Below are 15,060 nucleotides of genomic sequence, written 5' to 3'. Positions count from 1 at the left end.
TCATGCCTTTCTAATACAGGCTTTTATTTGATGTATGATGACGCATCAATGTTGTCAGTTACTTGGAAGTCGGATGTCTGACTCGGAGTCGGATGTCCGACTTCCAAGTAACTGACAACATTGATGCGTCATTAAATACACACTATGCTGTGTGCGTGTGTAAAACTGTCATCCTTGAGTTGAATTTCCTTTCTGTTGTCACGCACATTAACAGTATCCACCATTGATAAAATAAAATATAATACAAATCTTCACTTTCCTACATTACTAAATGCATGGTCAGGGACCACATTTTAAGAAAAATAATCAAAAAAATATTAAGATACAGTATGACATCTTGACAATACCTATCGTCACATTTTAATACCACGATAGGCTATATTGTGGGACAATATATCGTGACACTCCTATAGGCGAGGAGGGTTAATCTTCTTTTTTTTTAATCACTTGGGGAGGATCATTGATTCTTTTTTTTTGTGAAAGGGAGGGTCATGGCATTTTAGATCAGGGCACATACATTTTCTCCAGGGGTACCCTTCTTTAAAAATCGACCTGTCCCTTATGGGATATGCCAGTACTAGCCACTAGGTCACTGTATATGTTTGGTACAGTACTTTCATGTATTTCACTACTATTGTTGTATTTTAATGTGAAAAATGTATGACTTGTAATCCATTGGACCTGTACAGTCACTTTGCATGTGGAATTTCAGTGTGACAGTGAAGAGATGGAACTGTAGAACTAGTCTTAAACATGTTGTGTCACTGTTTCACTGTCAGGCTGTCGGCATGCTTTACCTGCATGAGGTTCTGAAGCCCATCATCAACCGCATCTTTGACGAGAGGAAGTACATTGAGCTGGATCCATGTAAGATCGAAATGAACCGCTCCAGGTAAAGAAACAATCTAAAGATAGCTCTGTTGGACCACAGGCAGACACAGTTATTTTCTGAGCTGCGACCATTTTTGCCAATGTCTTATCTTGTACCAACAAATAACAAAAGTGGAATTCTTTCTCACAAATTAATAGAGTTGTACATTTGGCATAAAACATCGTACAAATGATGGAAAGGAAAGGTTCTGCCTTCAGAGGAAGACATCAATGTGAAGAAATGAAAAGAAAAAAAGAAGAGAATGTGAAAATGGGGGGAAGGTGGTTGCCAGGCAACTAGAGTGAGCCCCCTGAGATGCCTATCTCTGACACACAGGGATATCCAGGATCTAACATGTACTATTTCTACAGTATCTGACTGACAATATGTGATCTGTCTCCATCCACACTCCTCACATTTTCACTCGCCACTCACCTTTGTTTTTCTCTCCTCATGGTTTTTAAATTCATCTTTTTTCAGCTATTGTTTGAAATACCATTTTGTTGTGTGTATAGGCATTATCGCCTTTTTTTGAGCTGACCATGACACGCCATGATCATAATAATCATGGCAGGTCACGCACTTTTCAGCTGTTGCTTCATTGCTGGGAAAATGTCTATCATGATTAATGTCATTTTATGCATTTAATAGGTTGTCTGTGTTTTTCGAGTAGAACATTTTTTTATTTGATCAATATTCATTGATCAATATTCTGCAAATCGTTTTAAAGTTAAAGATTTTTGTCAGTGAATTTTGCATTCACTGACAAAATAATGACTATAATGTTAGCATTCAGAAATCTCAAAGCGATAGTAAAATGGAATCCATTATGAAAATTAACATAAATTGACACCTCGTAATACTTAATTTAGCATCATATAATATACAGTACAGTAGTACAATTAATATGAAAAGTAATTACTCTTGTGCTTGTGCATGTAGTTACTATGCTATACTACTATTTAGAGTTTGGATACAGGCCCTATAATTTAATGTGGACTCTGTTGACGTCAGAATTCTCAGAATTCACAGTAGAGTTCCAGAAACAGTGAAACAGCGTTTCTGTGTCCGTGTCTGTTTCTGTGAAGGCGGATATCATTTAAAGGCGCTGTGTCTGAGGCCGAGGTGCGGGAGAGCAGTGTAGAAATGCTGCAGGGCTATCTGTCCAGCATCATCGAGTCCATCGTGGCCTCAGTGGTCCAGTGTCCTCCTGTCATGAGGGTGGCCTTCAAACAGCTGCACAAGCGGGTAGAGGAGCAATTCACCGAACCTGAGAATGAGGTCAGTACTTGGTCTGGAGAAAAGATGCTCTTACATTTCTGATCCAATAACGGTTTTGTATTTCTATTGATTCATCCTACACAGTAAGATTCTCAATGTTATTTTAACTCTCAGTGTTATAAATGGATGCATGTAATGCTGAGGATTTTACCGTGCACATACTATATACTCTTTAAGGTGTATTTATTCATATAGGCTTAGATTGAGTGCAGCTAACTAATTGTCAATGGCAAAAGTCAAACCCAAACCACATAAAAATGGATGAAACAAGTATTTGTCTATATTTACCTATAATAGAGAAGTACTAGATAGTGAAATCATATCAGAATATTTTCATTTTTTTCTCCATTCATTCACTTGTGTATCCTGCCCTTTCTTCCTTGTGTATCACATCATGTTTTAACAGGATGTGAAGTATCTGGCAATCAGTGGGTTCTTTTTCCTGCGTTTCTTTGCTCCTGCCATTCTCACACCAAAACTGTTCCACCTGAGGGACCAGCATGCAGACACACGCACCAGCAGGACGTTACTGCTACTGGCCAAGGTACGATGCATACTAACACACATGCATGCAAGCGCGCACTCTCGCATGTAGTACAGCACAGTACTGATCTATGTTTATCAAGCATCTCAAAATCACTCCTATAGGAATCTCTCTGATAGTTTGACTGGGACTAAAAATACTCTCGCCTCGGAGTAGGCCATAAGAGGTATTTATGAAGCTTCCTACAACCACATACATTTTAGAAATGAATGAACAGCTTTACATGCCCCCAGAGATGCAAACAACGCTCTCCCTCAGCGAGCTCCACGGAGAGCTCTGTGTGAGTGGCATCTGCTGCCTGCCGCTGCCCCCTCCCCACTTTTTTTTCTGTAAATATATATATAATTGCTTTTAGTGTTTTTGCAGATATGTATGTCAAGATGATGAATTGAGGGAGCGCAGTCGGTAGCACTGTCGCCTCACAGCTAGAAGGTCCCGGGTTTGATTCCCGCCGGGGATGCTGTGGGTTGCGTTTTCAGGTGGCCGGAAACGCAAATCCGGAAAGACTTCACCCCACAATAGGTCTGTCCGCGGGCCTACCTAATAAAATCCTTGATGCGGCGTAGTTTAGCTTATTTTCTAAATATAAATGTGAGTGTACTTCCGGAGACTATTTAGCGTCTGTCTACCTTTATTATCCCACAGGGAAATTCTATTCCATTTAAATAGGGATTGGGGAACCAAAACAAAGCGGCTCCGCAAAACCGGATGGGCAAAATCCGGAAAGATAATTATTTTTTTTCATTTTTTTTTTCAGTAGGCGTGGTCTAGACCGGATCACACGGGTCTTTAATAACGAATACCAGGCTTTCCTCCGAGCCGAGGTGGAAAGACTGGTGACGCGAGGTTAGGTAGTAGGTACCCTCACAAAAAACATGCAGTAATCCTGGTCTCTATACTGCCTCCCCCTGGTCAGCCGATGCGCTTGATGGAGGGGAAAGGAACTGGTGGGAATAACGTGTTCCTTCCACGCGCTACATCCTACCGGGGAAACTCCCCCCTGTCAGGTGATAAGAAGCGGCCTGCTCACTCCTCATGCTTTGAAGGAAGCATGAGCTCAGTTCGGTGCTGTCCCCAGGCTGGCAGAGGGAGAGTAGCGCCCAGGATTACAAGCTTAGGCTTTTGTGTTATCCTTTTAGTATCGTTTTTTTTTTACTGTACTGCCGCTGTTGACAAAGTATTCAACCAATCAATCAATCCAGTCCTACATGTGCACAGTGTAGGTGTAGATGAGCTTCTCTGCATTTTATAGAGACCATCAACCTAGTCTCTATGTCATTAAAAAAAGTTCTGCAGCTGACGCAGTGATTTATTCATGTCCATTATTCATTTGAACCAGTGCGATGAACACACAATACTTACATTATCAGAACAGACTGCAGTGTCTCCATCCAAGTTGACTGCCAGTGATAATAAATACAGTACTGAGCTGTATATAGCCATTGCCATCTGCTTGTCTCTTCTCTTGCAGGTTCTCTTTAGTTCCTGCACAAGAAGCTAGTGAATGTTGGCGAGGCTACCAAATAAAAAACAAATTATTTGAAAGTGCAGTTTTAATACTAAATACCATTATATTAACATAGCAGTCCTGTTTTAATTTTTAGTTTTATTTTAGTTTAATCATTTAAGCATTTTGGTAAGAAAAGTATTATTAGGTTATAGCTAATTAAAAGAACATTCCACCTTAGCACGTACCTCTAAAATATACCATACTCCGATCTACTTCTCAGCATAATCAGTAAATAAAGAATTGGCAGCTATGATGGTAGCGATGTCTTAAACATGAAATTTAAATGCAAAAATAAAAGGAAGGAAAGACCCCATTCCTTCCATAATTATGTACGTATACAGTATTGTTCCCTGCTGCTGTGTAGCATGTGATGTGGTAGCTGTCCGTGGTACTGAAGTCCTGTTGCCATGGGTCCCCTACACACAGACAGGGAACAGTCTATTTTTACCTCTATCTGTGCTGTGACCAGACTGTGGTTCAAAGGCGAGCATCAGAGGAGCGTATATGGAGGGACTTCCTCCTTGCCCTAAGCCAGGTGTGGGCTGGACAAAGCGGGGCTCACAGCATGCCTGCCCCCAGGGGGATGCTTTTTGATCTCAAACTTTGAGAGAGATAGCCAAGATTGAAGCAAACAGTCCATTAGCACTCAAATGTCAAGTTCTCACTCAATGCAAAATGATCATTATCAATGTCAGTTAGTAACAGCATAGCTACTTCTTAACGAATGAACTTAAAGAAGATACTAGAGCACTCGATTCCCTTCAATGCTTTAATAAGTGACCAGAGCCAGACAGCTATTGGGATGGAGTAGGGTATACTGTAACCTTTCACATGCATCTTCTTTGGGTTTCGTCATGAAGAAGTGGCCCAGAGAGAGCACTAACCTCCATTTGGGGAATGAGACCCCGTCAACATTGTCAGTTACTATCAAGTTATGTTCTCTGTCATGGAATTCTTGATCAATCAGTTATTGATGAGGCAAGAGGAGTCGGAGACAATACTCAAGGTGGTTATGGATATGCTTTAATATACAGTACAGTACATGATATTCTGGTGCAGTAACAGTACAAGTACAATAACACTCAGGTCGGTGGTACGGTAGTTCTGCCAACGGACACAGGGATCAGACCATAGTTATACTCTAGCTGCTACAAGGCCAAGCTGAACAATAACAAGACAGGCTGTACCAAAACAATAGCTATCAGGCCTAAGTGGGACATCTTGGCTCTTACAAGCTGCAAAACATCATATCATATATCATAAGGCACAAGATGAACAACACAAGGTACTTGAAGTGAAGGTTAAACAACCATAATAACAATATAATATATTCTCCCACAATTCTTCCTCACCTCCAATGTCTAGTCCCACTGCAAATGGAGAGTGTGTGTGTCAAAGACATAAAGTGCTTTGTGAAAGCGGTTGTTCTTTTGTGGTTGGCAGGCGTTACAGAGTGTGGGGAACCTGGGCGTTCAGCTGGGTCATGGAAAGGAACAGTGGATGGCGCCCCTCCACCCCATCATCCTTTGCAGCGTAGCCAAAGTCAAAGACTTTCTGGACAAGCTCATCGACGTAGATCACAACAGTGGTAAGATACATGGTTGCGAAGGAAAGGGGAAAAGGGAGTATTTTCCGAAACTGAGACGGAAAATTGCTTTTAGGGGAGCTGTTGGGGGTTAAGAGTCTTACTCAGGGACACGTCAACATGAATACTGGGCAAACTGGGGGCACCAGGGGTCCATGGGGGGGTTCCAGAGGGTCCCCAGTAAAATATGTTAATCACAATCATTTTAACCACTTTAACCTTTTATACTTTGGCTATTCAAAAATAGCAGATATACAAGCTCATAGCGCAGCACCGAGTGCCGCGCTATGAGCTTGTAGATTTGCTATTTCTGAAAAAAGGTGAAAATTTGTGCAAATCTTTTAATATATATATTTTTAAGCGAACGTTTGTAACTCAAATCTTTGCTTCTGGGGGTCCCTGGAAGAAAATATTTTGAGATGGGGGTCCGCGGCCAAATACATTTGGGGGTCCTTGACATGAAAAAAGTTTGAGAACCACTGCTCTACCCACTCAGCTACAGCCACCTCATACTGTACTGTACAGTGTACATCACTAAACTGAACGCTAACCGCAAAGTTCAGAGGTTGCTGCCATAGAGCTTAGCTGCGGCCTCGCTCACCACCTGTCAGCGTACAATAGCTGCCAGGTGTTAGCATGATTACGCTGTCACTCACTGACATTAGTGGAATAAAGTGGAACAATAGCCCAGTGGTGAAATATTAATAACCAAGTGGAGGCATGGTAAAAGGGTAACATGGGTACCAGGGCCGGACAGGGTGTCGGAGTGAGTAGTCGTTTCTGCATGTACACACCAGAGCAGGTTGTACTGTGCCTTTCTTACTGTCATGTGTCAGTGAGTCTATTGTTGTGAATCATCTCAGCTCTCATGAAATATCATGTTCCAGTCTCCTTGTGCCATCACACCCACGGTTCTCCCTGAAAGGCCAGCTTGACATTTAATGCTCTTCTGGTGGATTTGTTATGCAGGAGTGGATGTTTGTTGTTCTGGGTCTTCAAAGGTGTCCTTGATCCGATGAAGGCAAGGTCCAGGCAGCATCAATCGTGAATGATAAAAGTAATGAAATCCATGCGTTGCGATTTGACATTGCAACAGTCAGTATGCTGTTTGTTTATTCTCACGTTAGCACTGTTACAGCTCCATCTTGTGTCTACATTGATAAACGTCATTGTATAAGATGATATACGTTTTTGTACAGCATTTTAAAAAGGTCACACTTACTATTAGATAATGATTGATAGCACAGCATTAAATCAAATTATAGCAGCTGTGAAAGGATAATTAACAGTTTTGATTAAAAATTCTCTCAACGCTGTGCGATGTGATGCATTGTTAGCTTGTAGATCTGGAATTTTCACTATTTTTTGAAAAAGCAAAGTGATTTTTTTTTCCATCTATGATGAAGTGCCCAGAATAGGAACGACAGAGTTAATGTGGTTAACATTCTCTGTATGAATGTCTGCTGCAGTGTCCGAGGTTCCTCAGAGAGCTGTGTTCCTGCCTTCAGTCACGGTGAAGGAGGGCTACCTCCATAAACACAAGGCAGAGGGCTCCCAGCTCCTATCCCGCTTTGCCTTTAAGAAGCGCTACTTCTGGCTGACCAGTGAGACTCTGTCCTACGCAAAGACCCCTGACTGGCAGGTAAGACCACTGATAAGACAAGCTGTCGAGAACTGTCTTTGTGATAGGGAATGCTAAACTAATCCCAGCCTCTGTGACAGTGAGTCACTTCACTCACACTGCTGGTATGTTTCTCCATACAACCCAATATTTAGGACTTAATTATTTTGGCCTAGTTTTAGTTGTTGCCATTTAAAAAAAAACTAATTTGTGCTGGTCAAATAGTGAAAGTGGCCCAGTGTCTTCTGGCATCCCTTAGGCATCCTGCTGTGGCTGGCAGATTACAAAGTTATTTCTTCGACTTAGTAGAAAATGCAAATTACTTGACTGTCTGTTATGTAAACCCAAGATGGACGAGGAAACAAAAGATGACTCATCCATTATTACTGAGTAATATGTCCTCTGATTATGTACTGGCTGGTGTGTGTGTGTGTGCGCGCGCGCGCGTGTGTTTGTGTGTGCGTGCATATGTGCGTGCATGTGGACTGTCATTGGGGGGCTCTTCAAATAGCTTTTGATCATCATCTTGCCATTTCAAGGAAACATTTCAATCATCCATAACATAGTCTAATTCATTTGTTTAAATGTATTTGTTTCCGTCCTTGTAAGAACATCATTAGGGGGAAACCATGTGGTGTCCAACATTGTGATAATTAGAGCGAGATAGATACAGTCTAAATGAGAGAGAGAGAGAGAGAGACAGACAGACAGACAGAGAAAGAGAGAGAGGGGGGGGGGGGGGGGTTATGCTGGCCAAAGCTAGTCTGTCTGGTAAAAGCTTTCTCTCTTTGAGCCCATCCTTCCTTTGTGTGACTGGTATAAAGGCTAGCTTCATTGAAGGCTGTGGATATTCGTACTAACATTGCAAATCAGACTGCAGACAATATCCTGGTCTGATCCTCCAGACTCGGTGAGGCGGGGCTCCCTGTGGAAGTGGCTGATTTACACTTTAAAGTAGCCTTATTCTGCCATGTGGCTCCCAACCATGCCTCCTCTCCTTCTGTATCTGCACACTAGAACTTGAACTCAGTTTTAATTTAATTTTGAGAGTGTACAAAATGTTGCAAGTTACAAACCGATAAATTAACGGTTGTGTTTGCTTTTGCAAAATCGTTGCACGTTCCATTAATTTGCTCTGGGCACATAGTAAACAAAAATTGTCCAGCGTTTTTTTTTACACTGGTGGACTTGGCTATGTCTGAGAATATATATGGCAGCATGGTTTTGGCTCAAACCTTCGTCTTTAAACCACCTAATGCACACAAAATCTGCAGTGTTATTGGTCTGTGTTGTTTATAGTCTTCTTGACCCACTGATTGGTATTGCGGTGTGTGTGTGTGTGTGTGTGTGTGTGTGTGTGTGTGTGTGTGTGTGTGTGTGTGTGTGTGTGTGTGTGTGTGTGTGTGTGTGTGTGTGTGTGTGTGTGTGTGTGTGTGTGTGTGTGTGTGTGTGTGTGTGTGTGTGTCTTGAATGGTTGCAGGTGCGCTCCTCCATCCCTATTCAGTGCGTGTGCGCGGTGGAGAGGGTGGATGAGAACGCCTTTCAGCAACAGAATGTGATGCAGGTCGTCACCCAGGACAACGACGGACAGCTGCACACAATGTACATCCAATGCAAGGTATCCTTCTACAGCATACGTATATATAGTGACGCTGTGCCTGGCCCTCTGCCGTAGCCGAGTGGGTAAGGAGCCTGTCCCGGAATTGGAAGGTTGTCGGTTCGACCCCTTGGCTCACCCAGTTTATGTGTTGAAGTGTTCCTGAGCAAGACACTTAACCCCTAACAGCTCCCCACCATGCGCTCATCTGAGCGGCCATCTGCTGGTTGAATGCTGAAAAGCTATTTCCCAGTGACCATTAAAATCGTCCTTTGGCTTCATGTATTTATTTATTTTAATATATACAGTATACTATTTATTACATACTATATATTTACTACAATACTACATAATCTCACTTTTTCTTCACCTAGTACATTGTTTTCCTGATAAAAGTTACAGACATTATTCAAAATGGGTTGGGATTGTTCATGGCCACGGTTTTTGTTTTGAATGTGGATATTTTGACACTTTTTAAAGTGCAATATTTATGCATTTTATTTGGCCCACACGTAGAGTCCCGGAAGTATTTCCTTCAGGCGTGAATGAATATATATTAAAAAAATGATGCTCCATAATGTTACATTGATGACATCGATTTACAGACATCCCCCACAAACAAATGAGAGATAGCAATATATTACATGAATACAGAGTATACATTTTTACTTTGTGACTATTACTATTTATCATAATTTATCATGAATTGTTTTTTCAATCTGACTTCAATGACGGCTACAGATCTGGGGGCCAGTTGCATCACCTCACACTAAGTTCAAACTTATAGCTTAAACACATTCAATCCGGGAAAGCATTTCTGTCATTTTAGATTTCTTTGGCTATTCAAAAATAGCAGATATACAAGCTCATAGCGCGGCACCGAGTGCCACGCTATGAGCTTGTAGATCTGCTTTTTTTTTTTTATCGTGAAAATGAGTGCAAACCTTTGAATACATATTTAAAAGAAATATATATATATATTTAAAGATTTGCACAAATTTTCACATAAAAAACAAAAATAGCACATCTACAAGCTCATAGCGCGGCACTTGGTGCCGCGCTATGAGCTTGTATATCTGCTATTTTTGAATAGCCAAAGAAATCTAAAAATGGGTTAAATGGCTTTTTTAAAAGCCATTTAAGCCATAACTAGGCTAAGTTTGAACTTAGTGTGAGGTGGTGCAACCGGCCCCTGGTCTAGACTAGAGAGTATATCATTTTTTTTATAGTGGCTGCAGTGACATGCTTGTCTTTCTTTGTAGAATGTGAATGAGCTGAACCAGTGGCTGTCAGCCATCAGGAAGGCCAGCATTGATAATGAACGGATGCTGCCCTCCTTCCACCCTGGGGCTCATCGCAGTGGCAAATGGACCTGCTGCCTGCAGGCAGACCGCACTGGTAAGGCCAGGGAAATTGTTATACACCAGTATAACTCAACTGGACATTTGAGTTGACACTGAATGGGTCAAACTGAACATTTGACACTAGACAGTTGACAATGACAAAGTGCAGCTCCAACAGAAAAAAGCACATGTACTGTATAGTGTTGCCAGATTCTGTGAGGGAAACAAGCAACCAGGTCTAGGAAAACCAGCCCAAAAGAAGCCACTATGGGCCACATGAGTACTTTAACATGTACATCAGCTATTTGAAAATAGCAGATCTACAAGCTCACAACGCGTCGCGATGCGACGCGTTGTGAGCTTGTAGATCGGCTATTTTCAAATAAAATCTTGCGGGGAAATTATAATAAGCAGATCTGGCAACCCCGGTACTGTACTGTAGGCTTGTCTGCAAAAAGGTTGGTAGAAGATGCCAGATTTAGTCAGATGCTCGCTGTAAGCTAGCCTTGACATCATCATTTGACCATTTTTCTAATGTGGCTTGTGTTCAGCTGTGATTAGTTAATACTCCTCCTTAATACTCCTCCTTTTTTACTCTCCCTAGACCTTTTTTTTTAGATGTGTTGTTTGTTGCAACAAAAAAAGACCCTGTATTTGTAGCACTTTGAGATTTGTTTTAAATGTAAAGTGCAATATAAATCAAATGTATTATTAGTATTATTATACAATTTGCATTGTCTACTCTCGGTATAAATATACTCATTATTTATGGTAAAACTTTACAAATTGTATACAGTAAATGCATAACATTTACTGCACTGGGCCATTATTTGGTAATCTTGACTGACTCTAATCTTCTGCTTGGCAACACAAAGTCAAAACTCATCTACACACACTTGGTGATGAGAGTGATTATAAATCTGATTGTAATTCTGATCGGTGTTCTGATCAGTGTTCAATTACACGTCTTTGCTCAGTTTCAGGGTGCAGTCGAACCCACTCTGCCGTGACCTTGGGAGACTGGAGTGACCCACTAGATCCAGATGTAGAGACTCAGACCATCTACAAACAGCTTATCCAGGGCAGAGACAAACTCAGGTTGGAGTGAGAGATAAGAGCTAGACTCCCCTACAAAGAATTTGTTGTAGAATTGAGTTATTATTATTATTATTATTATTATTATCAACATTTGTGACAGACATTAAGGTTAGAACCAGCATAGAAATTATAGTCCTGCCAAATTATAGTCAATAACAGAAGTAGATAGTTTATAGCTGAATAATATTTAAACATATAAGTAATGCTATGAATCCTCTTCATGACCTTTGGCGTTTTAAAAAATCGGTTACAACTCCTGTTGTAACCTTTTTTGAGCAGTGTGGTAAACTATGATTCCCATGATGCAGTTAGCTTACTTGACACTAGAGGTCTCTGTTGCAACACCGAGATGTTGTGCCATTCTGACGCTGATGTTTCCTGACACCACAGCGCTTCAAGTCGATATTAATCTAATCTTTTAACAGAAAAAAAGATACATAAAAATCCTGCCCTTACAAGTTTGAACGATTATTCAGACTCCTTGTGATCTTAAAATGTACGTTCTTTACCGATAACTGTAGGAATAAATATCTGGAGATGCCAGATCCTGACATGGAGGAAGAGAAGAGAATCAATTCTGCCATACATCCAGGTGAGCCACCAGCTGCTGTCAGAGGATTAAAGGCAGAAATAGAAGGGAAAACATTTGGGGAATTCTAATAGCCCTCTGTCTGTCTGTCTGTCTGTCTGTCTGTCTGTCTAATACAGTATTATAAATCATACGTTATCGTCATAAACTGTATACTATCTATATACATTATATACAGTACTATATACATTGTATATATATATATATATATACACACACACACCCATATATGGGCACATCGGTCGGATATATATACCTCTAGTTATATATAAACCTGTATTTTAAGTGACCATTGATTGTTCTTATTGTCTCCGCCAGGAGACTATTGTTTTCGTTCTCGTCCTTCCGTGTGTCCACCGAGCTAACATTGGTCAAGCTTCACGTGACACGTGACAATATGTTGAAAGGGTGTGCTTTGATTGGCTAGCGAGACGCATGATGAAATAGAGCCCTATAAATAGGTGTGTCACTTCAAAACATTGTTTACATGTTTTGAAGTAACATTGGACATGTTAGCTTACCTAATATAAGAATCAGAACATTCCTAGAAAACTATGGTTAAGAGAGAGACTTGTGCTCCGAGGAGCACATTTTCTTGTTCATAGTTCTAATTAAACCTTTCATGTGGACACACCTGTATTTCACTCTCTCCGCTGGATACTTCTTCCTGTCCCAGATGGAGCAGAGTCCACCGTCCAGCTGCTCAGACCCAGTCAGACTGTTGCTGCCCGCCTGTTAGGCGTAATCAAAGATCTGGAGAAAGCCCACGCCAGCTTCCAGTGCAGGGAGAGAGAGGACGCTATCTAAAGCTGTCTTATTCTGACACCCTAGATCTAGTTCTAAACCTTTTCAGGCCGTGACCCTCCAAAATAATCATGTTTGAACTGGGGACCCCCACCCTGACAAGCACTTGGAATTGCAGGAGTTGAGGCATTCCATTTTGTTTGACTCCACAGACAGAAATATTCCACAGATAAATATTGTGAAAATAGCAGATCTACAAGCTCACGCGAGTTGTTGTGAGCTTGTAGATCGGCTAATTTCAATTTGTTTTGCCTCTTTCTTATATTATTTGACAATTTGGCTGATGTTTGACTAGTTTTCTATTTTCTTTTTTGGAGGTACCGGTGTATATATATATATTTTTTTGGAGGTACCGTTATTAAAAAGGTCTTAAAAGTCCTTAAACTGTCACTTCACTGTCATCTGGGGACCCCCCCCCCCAAAATCATTGGGGACCCTCCGACCCACAGGTTGAGAACCACTGCCCTAGATAATACCTGTCCTGGTAACAAGCAATTAGGACCCACGCTTGGACCATAAGCCTAATTTATACTTTAGCACAAAAAGATTATTAACAACTGATTTTCGGTGAGCAACACCATGGCGCAACAATGTATAAATCAGGCTTACGGGAGGAATGGTGTCTTTTAATGTAATGGAATAGAAGAGATTCACATGAGAGATTGCTAGTGATATGAAGACGGTAACCCCATCCAGTCCTTTGTGAAGGATGTGTGTCTGGAAAAATTGTGTATTCTTTGAGTGTACCACCATTTCCATCAGTGGAGACACTACTTGCTGTACGGTACTTTGGAGGTGAAGGTTTTTTTTTAAGTTTGATCTGATCTGATTTTATTAATTTTTATTATGTAGATAACAAGCAAACATGCTGCATGTCCTGCATCCGCTTGTTGTGAAATGTGAAACAAAGAAAGAATGAAGCTTTTTATATTTTGAGATATTATACAGGAATTTGGTCAAAAAGATTTTATGCAATCAGTTTGTTGTAGTGCAATCTACAGTACCTGAATGTATGCCATTTTGATATTGCTTTTATTGACGTTTATTGATGTTTTGTATTGAAATAGTGGTCGATTAATTTATGTTGCCACTACAGCCACAATGTAGCAATGACGATAAGTGCATAGGTCATGTTACTGTCTGTAATATCCTGAGTGATACCTTCGTAAATGTTTTTAAAATAATGGACCACATGCCATGATATTATTTAGCCTGTAATGGAGGCTTTATTTCATATTTAAACATTGTTTTAATTGTTGCCATGGGCTTTTTATATAAAGAGTTGTAAATGCTTTTGTTTGGTGCTATCGCCCGTGGGGTTCAACATGTAATTTTGGTTCTAAAGGAGTATTTTACAGTACTGAAAATGTTGTTGCATCTGAGGAAATACTGTTTACTGTAGCCATTCTGACATTGCTATGGGTAATATTTACCTGCTAAGAATAACACCCCTACGTGTACAAGATTGACCAAGTTTATGACTGACAATACAGACCATGTACCAAACAGATGCTTTTTAAATAGTTTACATTTATGTTTACTGAGATACTAGTGCCATTAAAATGGCTTAGAAGTGTATTGTAAGTTGGAGATGCCAAACTGTTATTTTTTTATTGTAGAATCTGGATTTTTCTTTTTAACGATCACCATATTAGGCACATTATTATTATTATTATTATTATTATTAGGACTTTTCTTCACATATTGTAAAGACACATACTGTACAAAAGAACATTTCACCACAGGGTCCATTCCAAGATAGATTGTCTCTACATAGTAAAATACTCAGCGTTAATGTATCCATTAAAATACTCCAAATACTACCAAATGGACCCTTATGTCTTTTTGGTTACATTTGCACTGTGTAGCTGACTGGAATAGGGGTTGTTATCTCCCATGAACTCAATAATAATCTACAGTATTGATCTCATCTAACCAACACCTCTTTACTGTAGAGGGTGTGCAATGAGGTATTAGTAACTATGGAACACGCATCCTTACTGCCTTATGTGTACGATTATATTGGAGAAGCCAGACATAATGACAATCAATATATCATAGCGGATGGGATATTGTATTAAGTGCGTTCCAAATATCACTTTATTGCTTTGCCATCGACTTATTTTAGAACACATACTGTAGGGCTGTATTTCCTCCACTTAAAACTGAAGCAAACATTGATCGGTTTGTGAACTTTTGATTGTCTGAACGAAGGCT

At 40.4% G+C, this 15,060-nt stretch overlaps 1 protein-coding gene across 1 annotated transcript in view; it reads left to right on the top strand.

Moving 5' to 3' along the window:
* rasal1 (RAS protein activator like 1) overlaps positions 1-12,899 on the top strand; it is a 28,752-nt gene extending 15,853 nt beyond the window's left edge. The window contains exons 12-21 of the mRNA XM_084056248.1: positions 780-892; positions 1,960-2,152; positions 2,559-2,696; positions 5,650-5,794; positions 7,261-7,433; positions 8,893-9,030; positions 10,272-10,407; positions 11,330-11,450; positions 11,972-12,042; positions 12,716-12,899. Of these exons, the coding sequence (XP_083912374.1) occupies positions 780-892; positions 1,960-2,152; positions 2,559-2,696; positions 5,650-5,794; positions 7,261-7,433; positions 8,893-9,030; positions 10,272-10,407; positions 11,330-11,450; positions 11,972-12,042; positions 12,716-12,846 (1,359 nt within the window). The 3' untranslated portion in view covers positions 12,847-12,899. The remainder of the gene's footprint in view (positions 1-779; positions 893-1,959; positions 2,153-2,558; positions 2,697-5,649; positions 5,795-7,260; positions 7,434-8,892; positions 9,031-10,271; positions 10,408-11,329; positions 11,451-11,971; positions 12,043-12,715) is intronic.
* The last annotated feature ends 2,161 nt before the right edge of the window (positions 12,900-15,060 follow it).

Source organism: Gymnoscopelus microlampas (genome assembly GCF_963454915.1).
Source record: "Gymnoscopelus microlampas genome assembly, chromosome: 4".
Lineage (NCBI taxonomy): Eukaryota > Metazoa > Chordata > Actinopteri > Myctophiformes > Myctophidae > Gymnoscopelus > Gymnoscopelus microlampas.
This window is presented reverse-complemented; position numbering and strand designations above follow the sequence as displayed.